General features: G+C 41.9%; 1 protein-coding gene across 5 annotated transcripts in view; it reads right to left on the bottom strand.

Moving 5' to 3' along the window:
• LTBP1 (latent transforming growth factor beta binding protein 1) overlaps window positions 1–18030 on the bottom strand; it is a 184405-nt gene that overhangs the window by 19308 nt on the left and 147067 nt on the right. For all 5 annotated transcript variants that reach the window (XM_088524194.1, XM_088524191.1, XM_088524192.1 and 2 more), the window contains 5 exons: window positions 14478–14603; window positions 11984–12127; window positions 5647–5829; window positions 4280–4366; window positions 1107–1235 (listed from right to left, as the gene is read on the bottom strand). In XM_088524194.1, coding sequence (XP_088380320.1) covers window positions 1107–1235; window positions 4280–4366; window positions 5647–5829; window positions 11984–12127; window positions 14478–14603 — 669 coding nt within the window. The remainder of the gene's footprint in view (window positions 1–1106; window positions 1236–4279; window positions 4367–5646; window positions 5830–11983; window positions 12128–14477; window positions 14604–18030) is intronic.

The raw sequence follows: 18030 nt of genomic DNA, 5'->3' as shown, positions 1-18030 counted from the left end.
GACGGCTAATCCTCGGAGTCCTAAGGAGAACTGTGAGTGTCTGGTAGCGTTTGCAGCCCAAGGGCAGGAGCGTCAGGGGAGCCCCACATCCAGCACAGCTGCAGTGGGTTCTCACACTGCCACCCCTTTAGCAGAGCAGAGCAGGCATTTGACGTGGGCGCACTCCCTAAAGCTCCTCCTGACAAGCTCACATGTAGGGAACAGCTTATCTGGCCACAAAAGTTCTATTCCTCAGTTTGGCTTGGAGAGGAAAAGAAGAAATTTAGCCTGAAGGGAAGAGCAGGCCATTTTACTTAAAATAAATTATATTAAATAAGCAAAAAAAAAAAAAAAAAAACACTTTGTAAAGAACAACCTTAGAAACCCAAGGTGAAAGGCTCTCATCTTGCGGTTTCAAAAATTACTTCCTTTCATTATGTTATTCTGCAAATTCTACAGTTTTCCGCTTATATAGCAAAAGCCAGGGTCACGGTTATGAATAATTTTCCTTTGAATAGCAGAACCAGAGGGGTACAAGGTTCTGCAGACTAAAAGCAGCATGCTTATCAATGCCCTGAACTGCAATTCCACACTGCTTATCAACTCCCTGTGGAAAATAAGTGTCCTTGAAAAAAATCAAAATCACTGTTAATTTGATTTATGACACTAAAAACAGCGCACTTACCAGATGGGCTACGATAGGCTTTCACTGCTCGCGCCCTTGCGCAGGACAGAGCACTACATTGCATCTGGCAGAGAAAAGCAGCAGGGCAGGCCTGGGCAGGAGCCGCCTCCGCTCGCTTTGCGCAGCCGCTCTCGACGGCGCTCAAAGGAGAGGCTGCTCTGGAGATGCAAACTCCTGGGAGCAATTTGCTGACAAGGGAAGCAATGAAGCCAAACCCTGCCCCTACGAGCCATCACCAGTGTCAGCCAGGGTTTCGTGCCAGCCAGGCAGAAGAGCAGGGAAATGACCCAGGGCCTCTCAAAAAGCTGCTGCGGGATTTGGCAGCCCAGGGCTCCGGCCCTTTCCGGAGTGTCGCAGCCCTGGTGGGCATCGTGCCACGCGAGGGCTCCTTTCGCCCAGCTGCATACCGTTACGGTGACAAGAGCGCTTCAAATAAACTTACCGAAGCACTGGAGCTTCACAGGGTCATAGTATGTGCCTTGCTTGCAGTAGCATTCGTAACCTGGCTGCGTATTCAAACAGAAGCCATTTTTGCAGATTTCTTGTCCAAAGAGTTGGCATTCATCAGCATCTGAAGAGAAAACATTAAAGGCTGAACTACTGCAATTCCTGCTAGTCCCCAGAGGCAAGCAGGATGGAATAAACCCTCCACACTCCTCCATTTAGGCAAATGACATCTCAAACCAAGGGCCCAGGAGCAGGATACCCACAGCAAAGTAACTCCTGCGACGTGCACGACAAACAAACTGCCCCTCAGGAGAGGGCAAAGCCCGTACTACTGGAAGAGTCTGCAAATTCTACACAGTTTTCTGCTTTCCTTTCTTTCTTCCTTTGATGCCACACTGTTCTTTGCTCTGAGCAAACCAACTAAGACTATGGGCTGTGTTTTCAAAAATTATTTGTTTTATACAGCAGACTCCCATCATGAGTCTAAATAAAAATTATCTAAGCAATTACACCTGTAGCTTTTACGATTGCTCTCTTCTCCACACACAGTTTGCTGGCTCTGCTGTGCATTGTGGAGAATTCTCCCGTGCTTCATTGCTCCATGCAGGAACCCTCCTGCTTGGAAAACTTCAGTGTCGACTTCCCACCACAAAGGAATAGTTGTCTGTTGCCAAATTCAAGGCAGCAACCACTAGAGCACCTAGTGATGGCTGACAGAGAGAATCTTCTCATTTTCGAGTGAAACTGGAGGTTTCCAGCACAATATATGCCAGGTTATACACAACTTTTCACAGCAACACGCACTTTTTTTCTCAGGCTGTATTTATGCATTTGTTACTATTGAAATTCCTCTATTTTCCTCTTTTCTACCCATTTTTTTTTTTGTTTTCTAGACATACCTCTAACAGTCTCCTAAAGCTAGGCTGGTATTAAAAATGGCAATACAAAGGTACAGTGTGAAGTACGCAATTCCGCTTTCAGTTAACAGCTGTGTTAATCCACTGTCTTTTATAGATTTACTACCTATTTACCTGCAGGTAGCACACATTGTAGCCCCCAAATGTCACTTTTATCTGTCTAGCAGTTTTAAAGGTGAATTATTCAAATGCTTACTTTTCCAGAAGAGCTAAGAAAGCTATAAAACTGTTTATTTTTACAGTAGTTTTTCCAGACACTGAGTGGCTTTAAACATGAAATATTTTGAGATGGATTGTTTAGCAGCAAGAGGACTGCAAGGCTTAATCAGAAATATCATGTAGCTGCATGTCTGGACCTCTTCTTACTATGGAAAATCATATGTGTCCTGAGGAAAAAGTGGGGGAGCTTGAGGGTATTAGAGTCAAATGCAACTAGCTGAGTACATTCACTTCTAACTGATAATTCGAAAAACAAAAAAGGGGGCCAGGAGTTGGGGCTCAGCCTGCAAGAAGGAGCTTGTGGACAAAAATAACAGTAACATCGGAAACATCGAACAAGTTAATGTAAGAGTGAAAGACCACGTTACTAAAAGTTTGCCCAGTTATGCGTCTGTCTTTTGTGCCATTTCTAAGGATACAGAACAAACTTACTCAAAACAAAAAAGTTTTACTATAGTGAGGATTTGTGGAAGATGCTTCCAGATATGAACTATTTCCACACTTGAATATTTATAGCAATTAGAAGTGTTACCAACTCTGAGGCAGTACAATGGAAACAAAGAAGATACTGTGTGAGATGTATTTGGACATATTCTGCACACAGCATATCCCAAAAGAATATGTAAAAGCCTTAGATGTATAAATAGCACACAATCCCTGAATTAAAATACTGCACACAGATTTCACAACGCTACACAATCCACACAGATTGGATCCTCTAGGGATGGCTCTGTGACACTGTTCTGACTCCTTTAGAGGTAAAATTGCTTGTCTGACTGGCACAGAGATGGTTCCTGCTACCCTCATTCTCAGCTCTGGAGTCACTGTGACATTTTGTTCTTGACTCCCTCTACAGCTGGTGGGCAGAGGGACATCTCCAGAGAGTTCATGCAGCCCATTCAAATGTCTAAATTAGTTTGGGGGAATCTGAGTACCTTGTAATTTTTAGTATCTTTTCTGTGTCCCTGTGAGATAGGGAGGCTGTGTTATCCTCGCCATATGAAAAGGTACAGAGAAAGACTTGCTGAGGATATAACACAAGAAGATGTCAACAGGGCAGGGAACTGAGCTTCACCATGGTTTACTCACTTCCCTGTTAGGAAAACAGGGTCCTGGCTCATGATGAATGACAGTGCAAGAAAGTACATGTAATAATCATCAGGAAATAGTATGTGTAATAATTGTCAGGGAAAAAGAAAACAAGAGTCTATAAATTCCATTTTCTCAGAATTAGGTCAACAGGTTAATGACACGGAAGGAAACAACTTGGACAAATTCTTATCTACCAACCAGGTGAAAATATAGCTCTATGAAACAATTTTAAAATAGTATATTTTATGTGATATTTACTTGATTTGTCAAACTGTAGATCCAATAGAATCAAATACATAAAATCTGTATATTTTAAAACACTAGAGCTGCTATGTGAAGCAAAGGTGTTGATTTCATTTTAGCTAATAGAAATGCAGTGTATTTATACCTTATGCCACAGAAAGTAAATTTCTTGAAAAGGACTTTCCCTGATCTCATTCTTCCTTCATAGTGAAGCCAACCCCCTCCCTCCAAACCCATAGACTCTTTCTGTTGTTCACTTGCCTTCCCTGAGTCTTTAGTTGAGTAATCAATTCATGTAGTTTTACAGTTATGATATCATTCTGTGTTTCCTATCAGTTTGAACTTTGTTCTCACTTGTAGGTCTAATGCTTAGCAGAACATTTTCTCTCTCCAACTTGCAAAACAAATCTACGGATTTAAGATGCTTTGTATGGGGACGTGTATGTGAGGTTTGTGGCTTCAACATTTACAGTATACAATACTTGATCTAAATTAAAATGAAATATTATAGATACAGGATAATTGACATTCTAGCAATCAAACATGATGATTTTCAGTGAAGTTTCACGTCACAACGTTGTTTTGTCACCTGGTGACATTTGAATGAATATGTTTACATTGCTGGCTCACGTTTCTGGCCAATCATCTACTGGAATTTTGGAAATAATTAAACTTAATAATACAAGTCTGTGCTGACCTTTGTAATTCTGAGAGAGAAGTCCGTAAGATGATTCTTCAGACAGGATGAAACCTTTCCCCTCAGGACACAAGTCGGTAAATTCAGCTAGGAATGGGAGAGAAAACAAAAATTATGTTGCTAAGGAAAAGTTATTCCCATAATACCTCTTTCAGTGTACTTTGAAAAATCTGAGGCAACCTTTTGCCCTGTTCACGGCTACCAAGCAGTTACACACACATTTAGCTACAGCTGCGGACAACCCTACTTACCCCTGCCCCCAGGTAGCTTGAAAAACCCACCACATCACAGAGCTCCATGCAAACTAACTTCTCTTGCTTCTTGGCAGGACCAAGTTTAATCGTGCCCTGCAGTTAAAACAATACCAGCAGCCAAATTATTTTAATTAAATCTAGCTTGGGCCTCTCTGGGTTATTCTGCAAGCTGCAATCTAGACATACTCAACTGAGGTACAAAACCCTGTACACATTCTTCAGTCTTTGTACAGGAAAACACTAATTGACTGCAATAGGAGAAAATGGTGTGGATTACAGGGAGAAATTATGTAAAGTGTCTTGGAGACTATACAGAATCAAAGAAACTTATCCAAGCAGAGAGACAGCTTTCCTAAAGCATTTCATTATGGTTTTGCTGATTCTGAAGTGTAGTTCCAAGAGGAACTAAACAAGATGATACATTTGTGTGGAAAGTAATCTTTAGCATTTAATCTCAGAAAGTTTACACATGTTCTCTCTTACGTGATTTCTTCCAGCTGGATTCTGAATTTTAGCCATTGCTGTTTATGCTTCAAATACTGTTTTCAATATTTGTGACAAATATCATATGGTTGCATTTTTCTAATTTAGTATTTAGAGGTTATACACTGGTCTGCAGACAACATGATTAACTGCACTGTTCAGTAAGTAGCAAAATATAAAACTGATGTCATAATATATATGAGTAATTCATAGCATTGTAGAAACATTACAAGGGATAGATGAAGCCTCAAAAATACTGTAGTACTTACCTTGTTTTCCATCTTTTGGGAAAAGTTTCGAATGTTACTAATGGCCTTTGGAAAAAGCTTCTGTGAGAAACTTTTTTTTTTTTTTTTTTTTTTTTTTTTTAAATCATGTGGAGATAACACTGTCCATTACCCGGCCATTTTTATCCCTGGTGCAGCTGCAGTGAAGCCAATGTGTTCACACCAGGAATTAACTATTCCTATTGACTTTGCCTCTGTGGAAGCTTCACATGGGTAAGTTAGGACTGAATGCCACAAAACATGGCCTTTAACGAATAAGCCTTCTGTGGAGGCCAGGCATGCTAATATTAACAGAAACACAATGCTTCAACAAGGTACGAATGGACAGAAGGCCTCCTCTTACCAGTTCCAAAGACAGGGCATGGGAAGATTTCACAGTTATCACCCCAGCCAGCACCCAGTGTACAGCAGCATTCTTGTTTTGTTACGTTGGATGTAAGCACATTGTCGCAAAAATTAGCATCGTTCAGGTTGTAGTAGCACTCCTTCTTTCCATCTTCATGTTGGTCAGTTGCTGTTGGTAGGTCTAAAGGTGAAAAGAAAACAAGTAAATAAGACAACACATAAATTGAATTGGTTTTGATAAGAGAACCCGACTAGCCATGGTACCCCTGTTTTTCACCACAGTGAGCAGCACAATTAGAAGAGAAGAAAATGGTTAAGTACATTATTTTCTCTTAGGAAGAATGATGGTCGACCTTTCCCATGATTTCTTCACAAATTTTCTCCCGCCTGGGGATTGCTTACATTTGTATGTTCTTCGTTTTTAAGCTGTGCACACTCTTGACCGTGCTCAACTACTGACGTAGTGCTTTTTGTGTATGAATCTTGAAGCTCTTCACAGAAGCGAATAAACATTACAGCCTCAATTTACACAGAAACTAAGCCACAGACTGAAGAGGCCTGAATTCAGAAAAATGAACATTTTCAGCCCTTTTTAATGCTCCTGTGAAAGAAGAATGCTCCACACTGTTGAAAACAAGGTCCTTTGTGATTTTTGCAAAAGAACTCTGTGACTCCAAAATGAGGAGAAGAATATAATGCAGATGTCAAGTTAATTGACTCTGCATCTTCCTTGAAATTAGGTTTAGGGGGCATAGAGCCAAAAAATGGTATTTTCTGCCTTTTGCAGTTGAGTGGCCCCTCTCGCAAATATAGGAGGATCGACCATAAAATACTGTCTCTACAGATCCAATAAAAATCTATTAAGCAATAGGCAAAGACATTCCTCAAGTAAGCCCCTGTTGAGGTATACCAGGGAGCAAGTTTGAAAAGAAATGCTTTTTCAAAAGCTTTGGCATCTAACCCACCTTGCACCTGCACAGAAACTCTCTTCAAGCGCTCGTAAGCGAGGACCACGGTGCAGAACCGCTACTCACACATGATCGACACGAGGAGCTTCCCGTAAGCTCCCCAGAATGTAAAACAAGTGCCACAGTTAAAGATGCTCAAGCTTCTGGATCTAAAGCAAAGGTGCCTTCAGTAACTTAACATATGTAGTTCTCAAGGTGACCAGGTTATCTCCTTTACTTTTTGGGAAATTGTTTATGCTTTGCATTTAACAAGTGGAATAATTAAATCCATAAAAAAAACTACTGAAAATTATTCCCTGTTGGCTGATTTTCCACTGTTTGACATTTCAGTCATCTGTACTCAAGCTGCTGCAGAACTCTGCAAGGAGGAGACGTTTCTGAAACTAACACAGCCCCCAGTGGAAACTGAAGCCTATTTTATGCCTGATGAGAGCATGTTTCAAAATCGTGGAAGATTACGGAGACCCAGAGAGTTGTGATATTTAAGCTACGTTTGTTTGCTTTGCTGCTCTTTTAATTCATTCATGTTTTGTTCAACAGCAAATGCGTAGGGCAGCCTACTCACAAGTATTTCTGTACCCGGGTTCAGCTTCGCTACGCTCGCTGTAGGAGGGAGTTTTCTAGTGCCGCTCTCCTTGGTCTATTAAAAACACAGGGTTCCAGGAGGGCGGCTGTCCTGTGAACACAGCAATCCCCAGGCTCGTCCCCTCGCGCCCGTCGTCATCCCGCTGCCGCCCCCGGCGCCCTTCTGCGCATGTGCACAGTAGGGCTGCTTGGAGAACGACAGGCCTAAATGCCAGCGCGTGTTGCCTATGACTGCGCTTTAATAGTATGAACGTGTCTAATAGCTCTTTTGGCTTTTATTTCCAAACAGACAATTTTTGGATTTATTTCTGTTTTCCTCTGTTAGTGGAGCTGGAGGGGCTGGCAGACACCTCTGTTCAAACTTAGCACAATGTTGCCACCTACAAGGCAAACTTTCCTTTGCTCCTTTGCCAAGGTAACTACGTCCTATGTGAAGGGAAACACCCGGCCGCTCCATTCCACCTCCTGTTAGCGCAGCCTGTGGTCTCCCCTCATCAAGACAATTCCCATTTCCCACATGGTTCTGAATTTCCTAAAGACAGTGGTTCGGCGGGTGCCAACTGCTACGAGCAGGAATGACGCGGAGGCCTCCCCGTGGCACGAGACACGTGGCAGAGCTATGCCCCTTGCCTCAAGGTGCGAGGGCAGCGCTTCAGCCACCAGATCATACGTTTGCCTTGCCCACTTGCCTCCTCCGGGAAGCAAAGCCCAACGCGCCTGCGGGAGGAGCAGCTTTCACGGGCGCTACCAAGGAAGGAGCCTGGGAAGCAGCCCCGGGAGGAAGGAGGCCAGCGGTGTCACGAGGTTGTTTATCCCCACGCTACATGCGACGCACTGGTTCCTCCTCCCGCCGTCTGCGCGGCAGCCCGAGAGCCTCTTGTTTACACAGCTGGGCCAGGGGTTAGTCAAGCAGCGGCGCGAGTGCTTGGAAAGCAAATGAGACACAACTGCTCAAAAACCAGGGCCAGTCTGTGTCTACAAGCTGGTAATTCCTCTCTCACATATTATTAACCATTTAGTAAACTGATGGTTTTTGAAAGTGTTTTTGATAAGTGCTTTGGCAAAATATGGCAGGAAATAGGTACTCATTTATTTGTATCACTGGTTATTTAAGGGTTTTTGTTGTTGTTTTTGTTGCTAGCAGATGTAAGATAATTTCTCTACCTAAGGCACTCTGACCAACAAGTTTTTAAGTGGGTTGTTGTTATGACTGTTAAATATTAACAGTCCAGATAAGAGATTTTGCTTCTGTTGCTGTTAAACTAAGAAGGCATATATTGAAAACAGGTTATAAACATTCATGTAACTCATCCAACAAGATATTTCTGCATGTGCTTGACTGCAAGTATGCATTAGTGCTACAGGATTCAGTGATTACTAATGACATTAGCATATGCTTAGTATTTAGTGTAAACTTAAATATTTGGCTAAACAGTGGCCTGCAACAACTGGGCTCTGTAAAGGCCTGAACTCAGAGCTGAGGGACTCCTAAGCGCTCCAGCCACTGGTTGGCCTCTGCCGTGGTCACCAGGGTGGCTGCAAAAGGGAAATACAAATTCTTGACTGCTAAAACTGCTGAGACTCTGGGGATAGACAGTGCATCTGAGCAGCCTGCAAGAGTGACCTGCACTTTCAGGTCTGACTTTCAACAGGACAATAAAAATACACCCGTGTGTGCCTAAATGAAGGTGCACTTGTGCTCATTCCCCAACTGCTTTCCCCTGTGCCAAGCACAACACCTGTCTGGTGGGGAGTGTCAGAGGGTGAAAATACATGTACATATACATGAATACATGTAGGCACATATACAAGTCAAGAATGAGTGCAGAGGATGCACGTTTAAAACTAACATGTATGAGCATGCTCAGAGATGGCTGAAATTCAGATCCTCAGTTAGCTTGGAAAAACACCCACATACTGCCATTGAAAGTAAAGTTGAAGGGTTTTCCTTAAAGTCTTAACATTAAGGAAACCTTTGAAATTAGGAAAGACAGAATTTGTACTCGGACACTAAACCTCTAGGCTCAAAGAGGCTTTTGGATCAGACATCAGCTATCCCTTGGTAGCATTTTTTTTTTTTTGGTGGTGGTGGTGATAGGGCTAAGGTTTGGATTTTGCAGAGAAGCAAGCCTGGGAGAACTCGTGCTATGTTTGGACAATAAAACACATTTTTCTTTGTAAATCTTAGGAAATCCTGTTAATCATCTTGCCATAAGTAATACATCACATTTTATGTGACCAAGAGAAAGCAACAGAATTGCAGTCTAAAGTGGGCCCTGGTGCCCTAGTGGAGGTCTCTCACTGGAATTATAGTCTGAGTTGTAACCTGAACTTCTGCTGTTACTGGCCTTTGTATACGTAAGCTGGGTTCCTGCTCATAGGCAGATGTTCACACATACTTCTTTTTTTGCTTGTAGTTCTCACTTCAAATTGTAGCTAATTCAGTTCTCAAATACACACTATCCTGGCTTCTGGCTTCAATGCATATGATTGTATGTACTAGTAAATTTAGTTGCATACCAGAAAATAAATTTTAGGCATATTAATAATTAAAAACATATTAATAGGAATTAATTATTCAAACTGCATTGAGCTTTGTACTTCCTAAAAATTAATAATAAATGGATTAATGCATCTTATCAAATGGACAAATGAGCAGAATCAGAAAACCAAAAGTCGCTTATTTTTCTCTCCCAGTTACAAAGAGGTCTAACAGTTCTGCAGTTTCATCTGATGCCAAAGAAAGTCCTTTCCTCCTTTATCTCTCCTTCCTTCTGAACTGTTTGCGTTTTTAGGGAGAATGGCAGGATAGGGAAGGAGAAAGTAAGATGCTCGAACCCTACGTGCTTACCTTGCCTGTTACTGAAATGTGAGCGTGTGGGCAAGAACTCTGTACAAAGAAAGGATTCGTGAGAGAACACTAATGCAGGCGGATTTCCATCAAGTGACATCCAAGCAGCAGGAGGACTCTATGTCCTCAGTGGTAAGTAAAAAGGAAAGTGTGCACACAGCCCGTCCTACAGAGGCAACAGCCTTTAAACGCATGTTAAGAAGTTCCAGATCAGATCTATGTTTGAATAACCTTCACCCATTTTTGGAAATGACAACCTACTTTCACTTGGTAGGTATGAGTTGGAGTGACATTTCTTTGTGTACAAACAGCACAAAAACACAAAATTAGAAGTGAGCAAAGGCCAGCTAAACCACACTGAGCTACCGATGCCTGCAATAAGAAAATGCAGGTCAGACTTTCCCTCTCTCAGAAGTGCCATCACACAAGCTCATGCGGACAGACGACATCCACATGGAGCTCTCAAAATATAATCACCTGACCCGGGTATGTGGCCTACCAGAGCCAGAGGATGAGGGGCTCTCCACTGCTCTTCGTGAGGGCACAGCGCGATGCCCCTATCTTATTGTGCTGCAACTCGTCTAGGTGCTGGGTTGATGTATTCAGCACAGGGCAAAACAACATGGCTGTTCCTGCTTCTCCTGCCCCGACCACGTGTCTCAAGTGGAGAGGAAAGCGCTGCTCTAAGCTCCTGTACAAAGGGCAGCGGAGGCAGCACCGGCAGGCCGTGCTCTTCCGCCTCGGTCCTCGTACTCTTTTCACTCCTTCAACCACAAGATGAGTTCCCACAGGCCTGAATCTTTTTTGTGACAATTTGCAAAAGTTTCAGTTTGTTTGTCAGCTGCAAAAGGTATTTCCCAGGCAACATCTTGGGTGCTGCTGAGTGCTTTAGCCAATGCTCTAAATACTTGTTGCACTTGGGTCACAGAGGTTTCAGCCTTGTTAAGATGTCGGGGAGAGATGAGGAATAGCAGAAAACAGCTGTAGCCTCCTGAGCTGGAGGGCCGGCCTGCTGACAGTGCAATCAGTTACTCCAAAGCGATTCAGAGGTTTGATCTGTCTGTGGTATAAGACCAAAATAAGAAACAAACCAAGATTTCATTCTGGAGGGAACCAATATCACATGTGTCAGTTCCTTCATTTCTTGTGCTCTGTTGGCCTTATTTGAAGGTTTTGTTCCTTTCTCCGAACTGGATCAGTAAAAAAACATTTGAAGACAACTTAAGGCAAGAGAGCTCTGAACTAATTTTTCAAGAGGATATTTCCAATAGTATTTTCAACATCCAAAGCTCTTACTAACAAAACCTCATAAATCTAGGCAAATGGACTATTAGGAAAAAAAAGAACAGAGATAGAGTAAAATAGCCAAGGGAAGTGCTCAAAGACACTGACAACAATTCAATGTTTTCCTTTTTGGTTTTCCCAACTGCTTTTTCTGAGAACTTAGTATTAGATAATACTACAAGCAGATCCCTCCATACAAATTTTGTTTTTAATTACACACTCCTTTGAGGATTGTCCAAGTCCACTGGTAGGCTTTTGTAAAAATGTGAATAACCAAAAAAAAGAATCATTCATGCCATGGGTTTGATTCCATGCCATGTTTCATTGTTAAAGTACAGCAGACAAAAACTATTTAATCTTTACTGCTGTAACTGCTCATCACAACTGAGCATGCCAAAGCTGCCATGGTGCAAAACTTACAGGGTATTTCTGCTGTATTTTCACTGCTAACGATTCACAGATAACATATCCAATTCTAGAAACTGCTCTTCCGACACAAACTTTCGATAAGAAAAAGCTTGTAAATTTTTCTTTTGCAGTTAAACTAACCTTTAAACTAACAAACACCTGAATCAGCTTTATGCCTGCAGTGGTTACACGTGAAGTGGAAACCACCCTAAGAGTGCCAGATCTCCCGGGCGTTTTACCTGGCGGGGTGCGGAAGCGGCACTGCCCTGTCATCGGATCATACTCCTGGTTTTCATCCGAACACAGGCACAGGAAGGAACCATCGACGTTTTCACAGAGGGCTTCGCCACATACGCCGCTCAGCATCTCACATTCATTCACATCTGGGCGGGGAAGAAAAAAGGCATAAATCAATCCAAGACCATTACTGACAGTTTGTTCTTTTATCTGGTGCATCTGTGTTAGTATCACCTGCCAGGATACAGATGTGATCTCTGGGGAAGGATTAAAACCTCACTAACACCTAAGTGGATTCATAAACAAGTATTTAGATCCTTTGAAATAAAGGCCCCTGAAAGGCAGAATAGTTTATAAACTACCAGTGCTGATTAGGTGCTGCTGTACAGCACCAACCTGCAGTTGGACTCGATCTTGAAAGTCTTTTCCAACCATAATGATTCTATGACTCTATGAATGTGCTGCTTGTGAACGACGTATTGTTTTGTTTTTAAAAACTTTTTTTGTTCAACTCTTTCCTGAGGATTGAAGACACAGGCTCATTTCATTTCTTTTTGTAAACAGCTCTTGTAACTGACTCATCCTCCTCATTATTAGACGCTCATTGAACTCATGAAGTGAAATAGGTAGGTTTCAACAGAATTCAGTATGAAAAGAGAATTCCCTTTTTCCCCTCAAAGTTCCGTTTTTCCCATGAACACCCTCGGAATCGCCCAAGCTGGGTTCTGCTGCGCGCCCCTCAGAGACAAGGCCTCGTGGTTGCCCTGCGGCCCACAAGGGTTATTTCCCACCCACCCAGCACAGCCCCTGCACAGCAGCACCGAATTCTGCTCCAGTCGAATGCTCCTCACAACCGAGTCAAGTATCCGAAAGAATCCGACATGTTTTGATCTTTGCTTTCGTGTGGCTCCGGCCTAGTCTGTCCCAAAACACTTTTGAATGACAGGAGAGTTTCTGTGGCTTAAACAAGGCTTATCAAATATACTCAGGATTGACTTGACCTGTTTTTTAATTACTATAGCTTACTTGTGACTATTTACTTTGTCTACTAAATATAGCATCTGAAAATTATAATTCATAAGTCAAAATTCAGAAATATATATAACTGAGCTTAGTCTAAAGCATATTTGCGAGGAAATGTTTTACCCTTTTTCTCTGTTATCCAGTAGGAACAAAAATCTAATCGTATAATCAAATGATGAGTTATACATTTGTCATAAAAATATATACTTTAATGTACTACTTTGCTCAGGACTTTTAAAATACACTTAGATCATTTAAATCTTTTTACTGAATTCAATTTGAAAAAGATGAAATATTCTTTGGGAAATGTTGCTTAACTATACAGATTTATCCTTTTCTTAAAATATTTTATGTAAATGACAGGCATCATAATTTGTAAGAGTACTTTAGGATCAGAAAAATACCTGATGTTATTTAATGATGCAAAATTGCTTCACAAGCGACTCAAAGTTAAATTTGGCTTCTTGCAATTTGTACTTTCATTTTTTCTTTCTTTGCTTAATTTGTTTTACCTGTGAAAATTTACTATATGCAAAAATACACATCAGTATGTTGCAAAACCAAGTCCTAAAGAATTTTGTAATAAAAATTCTAATAAATTCTAATTTAATATATTAGAAAACACACACACACTCTTCTATATGAGTTCTAACTCCTTCACTTGCTCTGTATTCCATTTAGCTCTGTGTTCCTGGTAAACATGTTCCATCCTTACTCCAGTCTGAATATATTGCTTCATGAATACCTTTCCTTGATCTGGTATTAATTTTATATTAGAAACTTGTGCTGCCTCAGATGGTTCTCAGGTCCAGCCATCACTAGTAACAGCAGATCTGGAAACCTATTACTCACAAGAGAAACGTGCAGTATTTACACATTTACAAAAATCTCACATCTTTTCACGGTGATAGGTGTCTTTCCTGGAGATTGAAGCCAATGTTAAATCCTGTTCAAACACAATATGCCTAGGGAGGTGTGCTAATTCAGACTGCCTGTACCACATGCCAGACTTTATTTCCTGTAGGAGGTAGTACAGAGTTCTGGTTATTCAGCTAAGAGACTAAACAGATGTTGCATTTAAATAGGCTGAAGTATTAAATTCAATCCACTATGATTTATATTTGTGAATGGTCCTGACACGTGCAGAAAGAGCGAGCTTTCTTTTTTCTTTTTCCTTTTTTGAGTTAAAATGAGCGGCTCAGCTTATTTGCTGTTGGTTTCCATTCAATTCTAATAACAGGTTTTCACTAAGCCACTACCCAGTATGTTTCCACCTGGCACAAAGCTCAGCAAGTGAAGCATAAGCTCAACCTTATTTTACCAGCGAGCAGTACGATTTCGACAAAAAAAAAAAAAAAAAAAAAAAAAAAAGGCAAAACAAAGGGGCTCTTGTGAAGACGAGCATCGTGCTTCCAAGCTGCGTTTTCCTTGCTCGAATCCCGCGGCGGCGGCGCCGGCCCTGCGGAAACTCACCCGTGCAGCCGAGGCCGTCCTGGGCGTCCTGGTAGCCCTGGTAGCAGAGGCAGCGGAAGGAGCCGTCCATGTTCTCGCAGAAGCCGTGGCTGCCGCACACGGTGCCGTTCGCGCACTCGTCAACATCTGCAAGGGAGAAGTTACGCGTCACGCAGGCCGGGACACAGAGGCTGCCTTAACGGAGGGGGAAGAAAAGCAGCGGAGCTGCGTGCTGGTTTCGCAAACAGGTGCTGTGATGGGGATATATGGACGGGAAGGAAAACTCGAAGGACGAGACACAAGGATTTAAAGAAAATACACCCACAACAAGCAAGTTTGTTTCAACATGAACTTTACAGGAAAAACGTCGGACAATCATTTTGGTCAAATCCTTCCCATCTATTTCACCAAGCAGCCCCAAAGTGCCATGATGCTGCATCCCACAGAGCAGGACACTATTTTAATGTGACTTTCCTCCAGAATCTGCCTCTATATAATCAATAACACAGGTGCCCCCAGCCTCACCAGAAAACCTGATGCTCAGACCCCTCACGCAGAAGTGCTGAACACTGGCCAGAGGTTTTACGTGCTGCACAAATTTTATTCTGCCTCTCGGCATGAAGAGAATTTCACAGAGCACGTGTTAAGTGGTAAATACCTGCAGATTGAGCCTTTTGGCCTTAATCCTATAAATTTATATGAATGAAGAATCGCATGCAGGTAGGTGAGGTAATTGCAATGCCTACATGCTGTGTGGGCCCTTCGTTTGTACTTCTCAGTTGTGGTTTGCTGGCCTTAAAAGTGAGGGTCACTGGGTGAGTAGATCTGCTCTCCACTCGGCTGCCCACCAGCCTGTAAGGAAGCTGAGCTGCTTGTGGCACAACATGGTTTATTTTTGCAAGTGTATTACAAGTGCTGTGAACGTATTTATCATCTGCTGAAATAAGGCCTATAAGCAAGGCCCTGGCTGGCTGTGATCACTGAAGATGTCATGGTGTGTTTTTCAGAAGTAAGGACATTAACCCAAACTGGGCTCTAGCCAAAATATTAGGATTAGTACCTTCTGCCTGCTAAATTGCCCTGCAGTTTGAAGCAGAGATGTTATTTCTACACTTCTTTCCTAGAAACCACTGTGAGTGTTAAGCAAAGCTGCTATCCTCTCTGAATAACCTCTGGGCTGGGCGTTTTAAACGCATCCAAATGCGACGGGTTGGAAAGGCACAACCTCCCTTGCAGGAGCACCTTCGCGGGGCTGCGGCCTGCCATCGTTCTGCCTGCAGCCAAGGCCTCGCACACTCACTGCACCCACGGCACAGGCGGGCAGCACTGCTCTGCAGTGTCCCTTGGGAAGGGAAGAGCAGGTCACAAAGCGCCCCCGTCCGCTCCCCCCAGCTGCTAACAGACCCAGCTCACTCCTCACAGACATTACTAAGGTCGGATACTCTTACTCTTAGACCATGTCTGAAGCTCAACTAAAAGCGAATTCTTGGTTCTTGGTCACCAGCCTTTACTATTTGCTCTGTTTTTTGTTTCTACTTTTTTCTAAGGTTAGAAGAGACTGCATCCACTAACATCCACCATGTAGCCCACCTCTTGCACAGGTTACAAATGCAACAAAATTTTCATTTCTGTACCATCTGAGTAAATTGCAGAATTACAGCATTTTTTTTTTTCAGAAAGGCATCTGCTTTCATTTTAACAATACTGAGTGATGGAAAATTCTCCTCTTACTGAGCTCATCCACTGGTTCACAACCTTCAGTAAAATACAGTGTTCATGCAAAAAATGTATGTATCCCATACACGGACATCTAGGAAACATCTAGGGCTGTACTGATGATCTTTAGGAAAACTGCACTTGGGGACAGGACTGGCAGAATAGTATTTTATTTGCTTTGCTGGTTTTGCCAATAATGGTTTTTCATGCTTGTTATATTTTGATTTATTAAACAGATGAAGGGAAAATATTGAAGGAATTAATCTTAAAAAGGGTTATTTGTATTTCACAAAGAATTCAATAGCTAATACATTTGATCTGAAAAAAGTGAATAAGAAAGTTTGATTAGCTCCTGTATACTGAATTTGAAACCCACCATAAACTCTCCCTAGTAAAATTAAACAAGCTGTTTTTGCTAATTTAGCTATTTTATCTGAGTTAAGGAGACACTGTCAAGGGTGACAAGTGAAATACTACATTTGATACCCTATCTTCTTCCAGTCACCATAAGAACAGAGTTATGAAAAGATGCATGTGGAGTTACCAGGAAAGAAAAAAAAACCAAGTGCAAGATACAGCTTCTGCATCAGCATTTATGGTTGCACTTTTCTGATCCTCCCCTCTTGCTGCTGAGCACTACACCTGCATTTTTATTTTAAATGTTAGCATCCTGAGGTCATGTGGAGTTTCATATATCTGGTCAAAAAATACTAGCACTCCTTACACAAAAAATGGTTAAGTTAAGAAAGGGAATTCAAATTGAGTAAACAGTGGAGGACTGACAACTAAGAATTTAATAAAACAGGCAATAATGCAGTGTTTGAATTTCCAGGGACCAATTATAGTTTAATAACAGAAGTTCCTGAGCCACAGGACAGTTATCCTGTTAAAAGCCTAGACAGAAAAAATGACAACTGGGGATTTTAGAATTACATGAATTACAGTACTTTTCTTACTTAATAGCTAAATGTTTAAGAAAACAGGGGAATGGATCATGCAGCTGGTTCTCCAAAGGTAAACTAAGGTCATTGACTGAAAAGCTGCCGAAACAAAACCTATCATTGTAGCAAGTGTCCTAATTAACTATATAATATATCCACAGAAGATAGCTTTGTTTTTTTAAAAAATACAGAGTCTGAACATGACTGCATCTTTCAGTGCATGGGAAATTACAGAGAAGGTCCAAGCACCAAATATTTTTGCTTGTCTAGACAGCTCACTCAAAGGACTCCTGTTTTATAGCCGGAAAGGGCATTTGTTTCTTTAATCGTCCCATAAAGCCGGAGGTTCAGAATCGGCAATTCTCTTGCTATATGGAGACAAGGAGACAAAGTGAAGGGAAAAACTCAATATGAAACTAATATACCCTATGTCTATACAGTGACTAAAGCAGCTCTCCGTAACTATGACCTGTTTTAGAACCCATGACTCAGTGCTGTCGCCTTTAATCAAAACTGCTTTGATCTAAAAGGATCTAAAGAAAGGCAAAACCTGTATGTGATCAAGACTATTCCTATCCAGTTCAGCATCAACCATGTTCCTGGCTTCTGCCAACCTGAACAAGGTGAAGGCATGATTAGCTCCAGGCTAAACCTCACTGAACCTACTGACACTGCAAGGCCTCTGGAAGAGGGAGTTATTTCCTCGGATGATTCTGTACAGTGCCCAGGACAGCAGAGCTCTGATGGTGTTGATGAAGGTAAAGAAGGGATTCTCTTTCTTCCATTTGTGTTGTGAAACCAAACGGGTCTACAGCATAAAGTTTACTCCATATAACAGAAAATGCTGTGCCCCAAAAGGAGCCCTATTGAAAGTACAGAGTCTTATCATGCCTGTTTCCTAAAACCACCTTGCCTTC

Source organism: Tinamus guttatus, unplaced genomic scaffold (assembly GCF_059628265.1).
Source record: "Tinamus guttatus ecotype Peru unplaced genomic scaffold, ASM5962826v1 Tinamus_guttatus_pri_ptg000208l, whole genome shotgun sequence".
In the NCBI taxonomy this organism is placed as follows: Eukaryota; Metazoa; Chordata; class Aves; order Tinamiformes; family Tinamidae; genus Tinamus; species Tinamus guttatus.
The sequence above is the reverse complement of the archived record's forward strand: the minus strand, read 5'-3'. Positions and strand labels throughout refer to the sequence as shown.